Source organism: Stenella coeruleoalba (assembly GCF_951394435.1).
Source record: "Stenella coeruleoalba genome assembly, chromosome: 19".
Classification (NCBI taxonomy): domain Eukaryota; kingdom Metazoa; phylum Chordata; class Mammalia; order Artiodactyla; family Delphinidae; genus Stenella; species Stenella coeruleoalba.
In genome coordinates, this window is record NC_137165.1 from 60833395 (window position 1) to 60847134 (window position 13740).

Consider the following 13740-nt stretch of genomic DNA (forward strand, 5'->3'; position numbering starts at 1 on the left):
TTAAAGATTAAAATGACCGTGTCTCTTGACAGGAAAGAAACCAATGCCTTTCTAATGCCTTTTGACCTACCACGTCTACTGTTCTAAAAAGAACATCCTCCAAAATGGGTCAGTCACAGGCACAATGGATTCACATTCTAAAGATGAACAAAATTAATTTAAAATACAAAGGTTGATGCTATCAAGGCAGAAATTCACCGAGGATCACAGACTTGTTCACAAAGATAAATGACTGCAGCCTACAAAGAGAAGGCTATATAGATCGGAGAACTCAAACAGTATCATTCTTTACATTCCACATAAAAAAGAGGGAAACAAAGGAAAGATAAACGTGCACTCGCGTTCAAGGCTGAAGAAGACTTCAGACTTCCCAGCACACAGGTTTACAGCCATATCCATTCCAAGGCCTTCCTATGCCTTCTTTCTTTTCTTCTTTGGACTTGGATTTCTCAGTTCATTAGAATATAAGGAATAAATACTGGATTTCTAAATCTCAAAATGTCAGACTTTACTGGTTTCTCTTATGGCCAAACTCTATTGTGTAGCAAACTGTCAACAACTTTATTGACAATAAATCCTTGAAAACTGAAATTGACCTAACCAACTGCCACCCCCAACCCAGAAGAAAACACGAAAATCCAGAAAACAAGCTTTTCCCAAGCAAAGGTGATCTGATTTAGAAATGCATTCTAGGTTCCCTTACTTCTTTCACGCATTCACAGGTTAAAATGATCAAAATGATCAGTTCCCAAATACGGGTAGGTCTACTTACCTTCCAGACCATAAACATGGAACCAATATAGTCCTAAATTAATGTGTATCCTGAGGCACACCTGCGAGCTATGAGCATTAAATACCGTTCCAAGATAATAATGCGAATGGAAGGAATGGGAGAAGAAAAACTCCATAAATACGCAGGAGCTGAGTAGTTAAAACTGCAGCTGTGGCAACCCCCAACCCTGTCTTACCTATCAACTCTCTGGGCTGAGCTGTCCTGCTGGATCCATTGCACGGAATGTTCTGATAGGGGGTAGATGAGGTGGTGTTTACCCAGGACTCCGGGGAGGAAAAGTTGAAAGAAGATTGGTTATTATGGTCCTGAAGCTCTTTACACTGGGCAAGGCTGTCTTGAGGAGTGCTTACTTCTTCAGAACAAGGCTGGACTGAGCTAGATGAGATTCTTCTTTGGTACAAGGGCCGACCAGGTCCTCTGGGTTCATACTACACAAAGAAAAAGGACAGTTCATAAATCAGTGAAAACTTACACCCCACTCTCTTATGCACACAGCAGTCTCACTCTATTAAGTAGAAATTCTCAAAAACACTTTCTTCTGTGACTATCAAAACCCCCAAAAAGCAGCCTGAGCTGTGGACATGGTGTCAGGAGACCTGGGGTCAAAACTCAGTTCTGGCCCTTAGCAGGTATTCCTATGACAACACACGTCTAATTTCTGACTCTGTTTTCCTGTCTGTAAAGTATGGGGCTGAACTACCTGTCTTCAGTTCTAAAGTTCTATCCACATTTTAGGTAACATTAGATTAAGAATAACAATGAAGAAGCATATCTGCTCAAAATTAAATGGGGAAATTACAGTCATGATCAACTGAATCACAACATCTTGAACACATTCGTCCGTTTGAGACGCATCTCATGGGCCCTTCACAACCTCCTGGTTTGTCATTCCTTAGACCTGATGGTAAGACAGGGTTCCTCCCACCCAACAGAGGTACTCCCGATCGCCCTCTCTGCACGTCTTCCTTCGGAAAGTCTTCGACTGAAACGGAACATTCATTATTCTTCAACAAATCCTTCGTATGTTTGAAACCCAATTAACGTTTTTCCCCTCCCTACACTTGCACAACCAAAATTTCTTTGACTCTCCGACAGGATGTATTTGCCAGCATTTCATGATTTTTTACTGCTACTTAAGTGCCCTCCAAGCTCTCGGGCCCGATTGCTGTGGCCATGCTCAGGCTCAGTTCAAAAGCAAAGGCAATACGGAGTAGCAGTCAGGTGTTCAGTCAGCCCGGCAGCATCACTCGGCAATTGACCTAGCCTCTTGGGAACTTCATCTGTAAATGTGGCTTCCCTGTCCACAATGCCTGCCTCTTAGGGCTGCTGTGAGACCTGAGCAAGTTCAGCATGCATAGCATTTGGCACATAGGAAGGTTTGCTGTTGATGTAACATAATGGATAAGCGTCCGTGTTAGAGCTTACATGACAGAACAGGATTGGCTTTTTACTGCCCCCTCTCCCTCCCCCCAAAGTAACAGATTTGCTATTCAGTTCGTGGTCATTATGATTGGGAGGAAACTTTCTTTTACCACCGTTGTTACAAATAACTGGAAATCAGGAACTAGAGATTAGATTACAAAGAAGAGAGAGAGAGATAGGCACAGAAATAGCAGGATTTGGGGGGAATATAAGATATCACAAGCAGATATTGTCAGGCCAATGAAATGCGGGAATTTGTGGGCCTAAGTATGTGAGAGTAAAGTCGTCACGGACGGAACCACAAGGGTACAAACGGGAAGGGAATGGGTCTGGACTGGCTGCCTTGAGCAGAAAAGCGGGAAGGGGAGGGAGGAGAGACCTCTCACTGTTAAATGAGGATGTCCAGGTCATTTCTACGTTTCCAAAGTTTTAGCTACTGGATGAGAAAGGCGAGAGCTAATACTTCCATCCCATTAATACCTTTTCTCATATGTTTTTATTGTTCTTCTGTCTTTATGTATAGTATCTAAATTCATCTTTAGTTTTACTCTGCTTTAAAGGTATTTTTTTCCAATGGTTAAGATCATTCCAAATTTGATTCCTATTTTCTAGAATAGTAACCATTCTAACTAGTGTCAACTGTGAATTTAATCAGCACATTTGAAATTTCTTCATCAAGGTTATTAACTTATGGTGTTGAGTAGAATAACCAACATTCCTAAACTGCTTTATGTTGTGTATGGCTAGGCAATGAATGAATGGTCACAGCAGCTTGTACAGGGTGCCTTTTTTTTATCAAGGTTTGTTATGAAGATGATTAGCTCTTAGACTCAAAGTGAAGTGCTTCTTTTTATTACCATGACCTGAGTGTTCAGCCCAGTCAGAAACTGTAGGGGATCACATTCTAAAGGCTTTATGTGTGGGCTTCCCTGGTGGCGCAGTGGTTGAGAGTCCACCTGCCGATGCAGGGGATGCGGGTTCTTGCCCCGGTCCGGGAAGATCCCACAAGCCGCGGGGTGGCTGGGCCCGTGAGCCATGGCCGCTGAGCCTGTGCATCTGGAGCCTGTGCCCCACAACGGGAGAGGCCACAACAGTGAGAGGCCCGCGTACAGCCAAAAAAAAGGCTTTATGTGTGAATACTAAAGTACAAAACTAAAATCTGTTATGGCCTCAGAAAACAGGTTATAATAATCAAATTCCCTGGTGATACTCGTACGAATTCCAGGCATTAACTTTATAAGCCCCTTTTTGCAATGAATAGATATGTGAACCACAACGCTTAAACGAGGAAAACTAAAAATCAGAAAGCAGTGGAAAGCTGATATAAAAGGAGAAAATATTCAATTAAACTTTAAAAAAAATGTGTGTCATTTATACCTTCCAAACTGAAATCCAAAAAAATCACACAGTTGACACGCACAGTACTTGTGGAAGTATTGTGTAACATGTTTATAACAGCTCCTAAGCAGCTGCTGACAAAGATGAATGGGTAGATTAAGTATAAAATACAACTTCAAATGACATTATGAATGCAATTGATCCTCTGTTAGAAAAAGAACCAAAACTTGCCATTGTTTGAATGTTCTTAAAATTAGATATGTTGAAGGTTTATCTATATGTGTGTGTGTGTATGTATACACACACACACACACACACACTCACACATAATATACATACGTACATATATAAATATAATATATAGATGGTCCCCTGGTATACCTACTTCATACAACACAGATGTAGGTAGATGCATGAAAATATGATTTGCTACTTTGGAATCTGTCCTCAAAGGTAATTTGAGGATAAGCAGAGAAATCTTGCTGACAACTGAATGAAATGGTTTATACACCAAATAAATTACCTTTTAGCAGTTTTGTAGTTTTCAGCATACAGACCCTGTACAGGTTTTGTTAATTTGCACCTAGCATTTAATTTTCCTCTGAGCTATTGTAATGGTACTTGCTCTTACATTTTGGTTTCCAATTGAATGTTGCTAATATATGGAAATGGGATTGACTTGTGTTGACCTTTTACTTCAAAACCTTGCTAAATTCACATTAGTCAAAATTAATTTTTGTTGGTTTGTTTTCTGGGTAGATTCCTTGGGTTTTTCTACACTGACAATCATGTCATCTGTGAATAGGGAGAGTTTTATTTCTGCCTTTCCAAACTCTGTGTCTTTTCTTTTTATTGATGTACTGCACTGGCTAAGACTTCCAGGATAACGTTGAACAGGAATGTTGAGAGTGGACATCTTAACTCCTTCCTTATCTTAGAAGCGTTCAGCATTCAGTCTCTACCTTAATCATGATGGTAGCTGTAGGACTTTTATAGGTGCCCTTTAACAGGTTGAGGAATATCCTTCTACTTCTAGTTTGCCAAGAGTTTTTATGAGTGGATGTTCTGTTCTGTCAAATGTGTATAGGCTTTCTTTTGCGGGGGGGGGGGGGATGTCTATTGATATAATCATGTGATTTTTCTCCCTAGACTGTTAGTATGGTGGATTACATTGATTTATTTTCAAACACTGGACCAGCCTTGCATTCTGGAAATAAGCTCCGACATGATTGTAGGGTACTGTTCTTTTTTATATATTGCTGAATTCAATTTGTTAATGCTTTGTTGAGGATATTGCAGTGATGTTCACAGATATGTCTGCAGTTTTCTCTTTCTCGTACTGTCTTTGTCTAGTTTTGGTATCAGAGTAATGCTAGCCATATACAGTAAGTTAAGAAGTGTGCCCTTCTCCTCCATTCTCTGGAAGAGATTGTGTAAATTGGTGGTATTTCTTTACATGTTTGGAGGAATTCAGCAGCGAACCATCTGGGCCTGCAGATTTCTTCTTTGGCAGGTTTTTAAACTACAAATTCAATTTTGTTAACAGTTATAAGACTATTCATATGCTATCTATTTAATCTTCAGTGAGTTTTTGTAGTTTGTGGTATTCAGAGAAGTGATCCATTTTATCTAAGTTGCTGAATTTTATGCAAAGAGTTGTTCACAGTATTCCTTTACTGTTATCCTTTTTAATGTCTACTGGATTCAGTGGTATCTCCTCTTTCGTGCCTGATATTGGTAGTTTGTGCTTCTCTCCTTTCCTCTGTCACTCTTGCTAAAGCTTTATCAGTTTTTTTTTTTTTTTTTTTTGCGGTACGCGGGCCTCTCACTGCTGTGGCCTCTCCCGTTGCGGAGCACAGGCTCCGGACGCGCAGGCCCAACGGCCATGGCTCACGGACCCAGCCACTACGCAGCATGTGGGATCTTCCCGGACCGGGGCACGAACCCGTGTCCCCTGCATCGGCAGGCGGACTCTCAACCACTGCGCCACCAGGGAAGCCCAAGCTTTATCAGTTTTATTGATCTTTCCAAAGAACTGGCTTTGGGTTTCACTGATTTTTCTCTATTATTTTTGTTTTCATTTTTTATTGAATTCAGTTCTCATCCTTATTATGCATCTTTATTATTCCCTTCCCTCTGCTTGATTTTAATTTATTTTATTCTTCCTTTTCTAATTTCTTGGGATAGAAGCTTAGATTATTGATCTGAGACATTTTCTAATTTCCCTTGAGACTTCCTCTTTCACTCATTTATTATTTAGATATATGCAGTTTAATTCCCAAGTCTTGGAGATTTTCTGGTTATCCTTTGGTTATGCATTTCTAGTTTAATTCCATTATGGTCAGATAACATATTTTGTTGGTGAATGTGACATCTGCACTTGGAAAGATCATATATTCTGCTGTTGTTGGTTGGAGTGTCCTATACATGTCAACTAAATGCAGTTGGTTAACGATGCTGCTCGCTTTTTCTATATCCTGGCTGATTTCCTGTCTATTAGATCTATTAAATACTGAGACGGGAGAGTCAAAGTCTCAAACTGTAATTGTGGATTTGTCTGTTACTCCTTTTAGATTTTGCTTCACGTATTTTGAAGTTCTGTTGTTAGATGCATACACACTTAAGACTGTTATTTCCTTTTAATGTACTGACCCTCTTATCAGTACTAATGTCCCTCCTGGATAACTTCCTATGCTCTGAAGTTCACTTTGTCTGACGCTAATATAGCCACTCTAGCTTTCTTTTGATTAGTCTTTGCATGGTATGCCTTTCTCCATCCTTTGCTTTTAACTACCTATACTGTTATATTTTTAACGTTTCTTGTAGATAGCATATAATTAGAACTATTTGAAAAACCCAGCCTGACAATCTCTGACTTTTAATTGGTATGTTTAGATCATGTATATAATGTAATTACTGATATGTTTAGATTTAAGTCAGTTGTCTTATGTCTTTTGTTTCCTGTTCATTTCCTGTTTTATGTTCCTTTGTTTTCCTTTTCCTGCCTTCTTTTGGGCTATTTGAACATGTTTTTGTAATTTCATTTTAATTTTGTGATTCTATGTCTCCTTATATGATTTTTAAATAGGTGTTCTAGGGATAATGGAATACATACTTAACTTTTCATCATCTGCTTAGAATCTATATTTTATCACTTCAGTTGAGATGTAGAAAACTTATTACCATATTCGGTTCTTTACTTTTCCTCTTTATGCTATAGTTATAGTTGTTTTATATATTATATCTATATACACTGAAAAACAATCAGACAATGTTATATATTTTGCTCTCAACTGGGAATTTTGATAGAACTCAAGGAGAACAGTTTATCATATTTATCCAGATATTTACTGTATCTGTTGCTCAACTTCCATTGCTGATGTGCCTAGTTTCCTTCTGGTATCATTTTCCCTCTGTCTGAAGAACTTCCTTTAACAATTCTTTTAGAGGAGGTCTGCTGGCTAAAAATTCTCTTAGTTTTCCTTTATCAGTAAATGTCTTTATTTTACCATCATTCCTGAAGGACAGTCTTGCAGCATATACATTTCTGGGTTAAAAGTTCTTTTCTTTCAGCACTTTAAAAATGTTTGCCACTTCCTTCTGGCTTCCATGGTTTCTGATGAGAAATCGTTAGTCATTTGAATTATTGTTCTCTAATGAGATGTGTTTTCTCTGGCTTCTCTCAAGATTATTTTCTTTGCTTTTTGCTTTTAGCCATTTGATTATAATATGCCCAGGTGCAAATTTCTTTGGGTTTATCCTATTTAGGATTCACTCTGCTCCTTAAATATGTAGGCTTATGTCTTTCACCAAACTTGGGAAGTTTTCTGCTATTATTTTGTCAGATATTTTTCAGCATCACATTTTTTTCTCCTCTCCTCCTTGGACTCTGATGAAATTCAAAAGATTGAATATTCAACCTCTGTTTTTGTCCCATAGGCCTCTGAGGCTCTGTGTTCCTCCCCACCCCCACACCCCATCCAATTCTTGTTCTTTCTGTAGTGCAGATTAGGTAAATTCTATTGATCTTCAAGTTCACTGACTCTCTCCTCTGTCATTTCCATTCTGCTACTGAGACCATCAAGTGAGTTTTAAATTTTTGGTTATTGCATTTTTCAGTTTTAAAACGTCTACTTGGTTTTGTTTTGTTTTTTAATATCTTCTCTTTCTCTGCTAAGACTTTTTAACATTTGTTTCAAGAGGTCTGTGATTGCTCTTTGGAGCATTTTAATAATAAGATGCTTTCAAGTGTTTTCGGATAATTCCAAGGTCTGTATCATCTTACTGCGGGCACCTGTTGATGGGCTCTTCCTGTGTGAGCTGAGATTTCCATAATTTCTTATATACTGAGTAAGCTTGGATTGCATTATGGACATTTTAAATATTAACTCATGAGACCCTGGGTTTGTTTAAATCCTACAGAGAATGTTGATACTGATATTTTTGTTTTAGCAGGCAACTGATCTGGTAATGTTAAGTTCCAACCTGTCTTCTGTGGGCTATGGTTTCAAAGTCAGCTTAGTTTTTAAAGCCTTTGTGGTGCTATCTGGATCTGCACTGAGTGTCTGCCACTCTGGATTCAGTCCGTGACCTCGGCAGAGGTCTATCCATCAGCTCAGTTCTCCATGTCTTTGGTATGCTAATTAGGATCTGATCCATGCATGTGTACATCAGACCTGGGCCCACGAATTCATAAACAATTCCAGAGTCACTTTCTTAAGCTCCTCCTCTCCATGAGCTCCCTGGTGATTTCTAGGTCCTTGGGAGCCCCCTTGATAGTCCTCTGACCGGAAACCACCCACTCCCACAACGTGCAGAGTCTAGGGCCAAGGGGCAGGAGGACAGACAGGAAAAGGCAACAAGGTCTGGCCCCACCCTCCTGGCACCACAGGCCCACCAAGCAGAGATGGCTCCCCTCCCTCAGAGTTCTGGCTCCCATAAGCTTTTGCTGTGATCAGGGCCATCACAGTGAAATTTTTGACTCCATATTGCAACTAACCTTTAAGAAACTACTAACTGCCAAGTTTTGGTGTAGTATCAAGGGGGAATATCTATAATTTTCTGAAAAGGTCATTAAAATTTAAAATCCCTTTTCCAGGTACATATCTGCATGACAGAGTTTTCTTCATATACGTCAACCAAAATGACATATTGCAGAAGATTCGCAAAACTGAAAAACTGGCACTCTTTTCACTAAACATTTTTGTTTTGGAAAATACAGTTATTTTTGTTAACAAGGAATGAGTTTATTATTATAATTTTTAAATGAATTGATATTTATTTTAAATTATTAGTTTTAAACACTGATAGCTTATATTAAAAAAACTGTTGATAGATATTTAAACATCACATAAATAAAAGTTTTTGAGATCCTTCTGACGTGTGCATAAGGCTATTCACTGAAGCACTATTTTTTTTTTAATGGAATTGGTGGATCGCTTGGTAAACTCTAATTTTATTTTATTATTTTATTTATTTATTTTTATTTCATTTATTTGTTTATTTTTGCTGTGTTGGGTCTTTGTTTCTGTGTGAGGGCTTTCTCTAGTTGTGGCAAGCGGGGGCCACTCTTCATAGTGGTGCGCGGGCCTCTCACTATCGCGGCCTCTCCTGTTGTGGAGCACAGGCTCCAGACGCACAGGTTCAGTAATTGTGGCTCACAGGCCTAGTTGCTCCGCGGCATGTGGGATCCTCCCAGACCAGGGCTTGAACCCATGTCCCCTGCATTGGCAGGCAGATTCTCAACCACTGTGCCACCAGGGAAGCCCTGAAACACTATTTTTTAATAGCAAAGGACTGGAAGCAATCCAAATGTCTGTCAATAGGAGACCAGTTCAATAAACCATGGTACAGCTACATAATGAAAGTACTATGCAGCTGTAAGAAGAACGAGGAAGATTTCTAAATACTGCTATGGATGAGCTCTGATCTATCATGATACACAACAACGTGTATAACATGCTGCCTTTTATCTACGAAAGGGTGGTACATGTACATACATAAGGATCTGCTTTTATTTTCAAAAAGAAATAATGAGAGGATTAATTTAAAAAAATAATTGTTTTCTATAGGGGGAAGGGATAAGGAAGGAGTAGAGTCAGGAATGGAAGTTTAACCTGTGAATATCACTTGTTTTATTATTTGGACTTTGGGACCATGCACTGATAAGTGCTTCCTAAAATCAAAATTAGATTTGAAAACTAAAACCAAATAGAAATAAACTCAAATGTTTATCGAATGAGTGCTATAACCACACACAGAAGAATTATTTCAGATACCTTTAAAATCCAGTTTTGTTTGTTTGTTTTTGTTTTTTTGCGGTACGTGGGCCTCCCACTGCCGCGGCCTCACCCGCCACGGAGCACAGGCTCCGGACTCACAGGCCCAGCGGCCACGGCCCACGGGCCCAACCGCTCCGCGGCATGCGGGATCTTCCCAGACCGGGGCACGAACCCGCGTCCCCCACATCGGCAGGCAGACTCCCAACCACTGCGCCACCAGGGAAGCCCCTAAAATCCAGTATTTTAACTAAATATATCTATGGGATATAGCCTTAGGACAAAATGAACCACACAGATGTCTTCAACTGCATTTATTGCTAATTTAACATCAGTACTGTTATTATGAAACTATTACACACACCCCCTATCTATCTATATCTTATCTATGTGTATGTATATACATATAAAGCAAATAACTAGCTGTCAGTCATTTATTAGGAACAATGATCTCTAGTGTAAAGCGAAAAACACAAATATTAAAAACCCTCTAATCCTTCATTGACTTGGAAGTATCAATATGAACTCATGATTTATTTTTCTCTCAAAAAACAAAGTACTTCCCGGCTCTGCCCAGTGAAAAAGCAGGGACAAGCAGTACCAGAGAGCACCTTCAGTACCAGACTACAGTCTCCATCAGGGCTGCCCTGAGAAACACCTGATTCCTGGTCAGGGGCGGAACATGTACGAGATGAGCTAGAGACATCTTGTCCTGCCTGAAAGCAAGGAAGCTACCAAAGGTCACTGTCAATATGTCAAAGAACACAGCCACCAATATGAAGGGGCTCCCACTGGCCAGAGACATAACAGTGTGTCACACTGCAGAATGGCTACAATGAACTGAAAACTCAAATATATAATGATACCTGATTCATGATGATATTCCAAAGGAAAAAACGGTGAGGGGAGCCTGAGTGGTCATCTCTGGGGCCTGCTAAGGCACCATTACTCTGAAAATTTAGGGCAAGAAAACAAAGGGCAAGAACTACTCATTTTTTCTATATAGACCAGATTTGAAGGAATGAAACCTTTAGTGAGGAGAAGTTCCCTTTCACAGAAGAAAAATAGATACAAAAGAAATGAAAAGAATTTTAAAACCATTTTGCCATCTCTAATGAAACAACAGTTCTAAACAATAGTCATCAATAGCTGCTAAATCTGAAGGTCGCTGGGAACTTTTAAAACTGGTGGATCAGACTGCTGTCATCTGATCACTGATAAACGTTAATCAACTTAACATCACTAAAGGTAGAAAACCAGGTATTATGAGCATCCTCCCCTGTATGCATATGAACACACACCTTCACTTCAAATGATATACACAACCTGGTAATTTCTCACTAAAATATCACAGATATCTTTTTATGTCATGAAAACTCATTTATTACACCATATTTAATAGCTGCACTTTATTTCTTCACTCATTTAAAGTTGGAAAATTCTAATGCCCGTAGGACCAGGTCTATAACCTAAATGTGTAATGTAAATCAGACCAGGTGTTGAACAATACGGAGTTATGCTGTGATAAACTAAAGAATACATGCTTGGCACTCAAACTAGTCAAATTTAATTTTCTAAAAAACCACTGAACAAGTTAAAAAAAAACAAATCCGGACTATCAGTCTGTACTCTCTGAGTTTTATCTCATTTCTAGGATATTTAATAATTTTTCACGACTTTACAAATTTACTTGTCTAAAATACCACTAAATTCCATCGCTTTACATCTTGTTCAACTATAAATTTTCATACAATATGAAGGTTATTGGTTCACTAACAAAATTGATTCTCTGGAGATGCTCACGTTTTTCTTTTAATCTAAAAGTATGTTTTTGGCCTGGATTTGTGTGATCCAAGAAGAGGCAATGTAACCTTGACCTAAATTAAAATGTCAGGGACACGCAAAGACTCTGGGGCAGAAATCAGACCTTACTCACTTGTGTATTCCCGGCACCTAAACACCATGCCTAGAACCTAAAAGTCCTCAATAAGTATTCAACAAAAGGATTTAAACGTTTAATGTTGAACACATACCATATTTTCTATTTAATTTCCCCAAGCTTTGAAGAAGAAATTCCTGACTATAGAACACTCTTGGGCTCTACTAACTTACTTCAATTTAGCTCCCAGTAAGGTTATGATCTTACGTCTAAAGCAATGTGCTATAGTTTTGTCGACTTACCTAGGAAGAAAGAAACTAGGAGAGGAGTATCACTATAAGATTAAAAACAGTATTAGCAAGCCAGGCAATGTGTGTTGGATAAACTGTAGTTGGCAACAGTAATGTCTATGGGTTCATGTCATGTAATCTATTGAAAAGGACTTGATAACTTCTGAAACTGTATTTTGTTTTTAAAGGCATGATCCCCAGTTAATGGTGGAGACTGGCCCAAGACTCCACTAAAATAATAATAAGTGAACATAAAGGATCTATAACAATCAAGACTGGATGACTGGCCATCAACATAGGACACATTTCTGGAACACATGGAAGACTGTCTGTGGAAGAAGGATGGAGTTAGAGCTACCAGTTGAGAGGAGAATCAGTCCACTCTGCAGGATTCCAGAGAGGCTCGGGCCTCAGAAACACAAGCTACAATGGAAAGTGAAGGGAGGACGAAGGGATAAAACGGGGGGGATTAACTGAAAGTCTGTACAGAGAACAAGTAGTCTCACCCTGCACTCCTCTGCAACAACCAGAAGATTCAAACATTAAAAAGTCCCCAGGGAAAAGCCTGCCAGGCAGTGAGTCATTAAGGAAACGTAAAACTCCCAAACTGCTTTTCAGGGACACAGATAATCAAGGGTTACCAGACATTTAAAGGGAGTCTCCAGCGTAAAAGATGGTCACAGATAAACAGGAAAAAAGGAGGGCCCAGGAAAAAGAAGTAGCAATTATGTTTTAAAAATATTTTTTAAATGCTTTTTTAGTTCTTACTAAAAATCTAAGACAAAACAACAACAACAAACTCTCAATTGGTTTCCTCAGAAAAGGCACTGCATTTATAAAAACAAAAATAAGATGCTATGAAAAAGGAAAAACCTGAGAAGGAAGAACTCTTGGAAATTAAAGAATCTGAGGGCTCAAATGTAAAGTGTGATAGAAGGGTCTGTAGGTAAGATGAAGGAAATCTCAGACAGCAGGAAAAATACAAACATTAAAATGTGAGAGGAAGAAAGAATCTGAAGAATCCAGGAAGTCTAACGTCTTATCAACAGAAGCTTCAGGAAGTGAGAAACAGAGGAAAAAAGATGGTAGGCAATTAGCAGAGAAATAATACAAGACAGTTTCAAAGAGCTGAAGGGTGTGAATCCTTCAGTTGAGCAATTCTGTCCAAAAGACCCTTCCGTGGCATGGGAGATGCTGGGGACCTGCACTGTTCAGTAAAACGGCGCTGAGCCACACGTGGCCGCTGAGCAACTGAAATGTAGTTAGCAGAAACAAGAAAGAGGTGGTTCTATTTCACCGCATTTCACATCACATCAGATCCATCAGGAATCCCTGTAGATCTTAGCTACAAACAGACCTTGAATTTACTTCTCGCCATTACTACTGCTCCATCATAGTCCAAACCACCATCATCTCTCACCTAAATAATTATGCCACTCTCCACCATTTCTTTTATATTATTTTAAAATAATTATTTTTAAAATAAAATGCATTATCTTAACAGAAGTTTGAAAATGTCAATGTCACATTAGGTTGATAAGATTCAATCATAATAGAAGCAAAAATTTATCTTAATTTTCAAAACCACAGTACATTTATCTCTGGGTTTTGTTTTGTTTTTCTTGAAAGAAAGGTACACTAAAATGAACGTGACTTTGTACCAAAGTGCATTAAAATCAATTTAGGTCTAAATAAAGATAAATACCATTTGAAAGCATTTCACAGGCAAGGGCACTTACA

General features: G+C 38.8%; 1 protein-coding gene across 7 annotated transcripts in view; it reads right to left on the reverse strand.

The window, feature by feature from the left end:
* HELZ (helicase with zinc finger) overlaps positions 1-13740 on the reverse strand; it is a 158857-nt gene that overhangs the window by 12958 nt on the left and 132159 nt on the right. For all 7 annotated transcript variants that reach the window (XM_079904111.1, XM_079904109.1, XM_079904105.1 and 4 more), the window contains one exon: positions 969-1221. In XM_079904111.1, coding sequence (XP_079760237.1) covers positions 969-1221 — 253 coding nt within the window. The remainder of the gene's footprint in view (positions 1-968; positions 1222-13740) is intronic.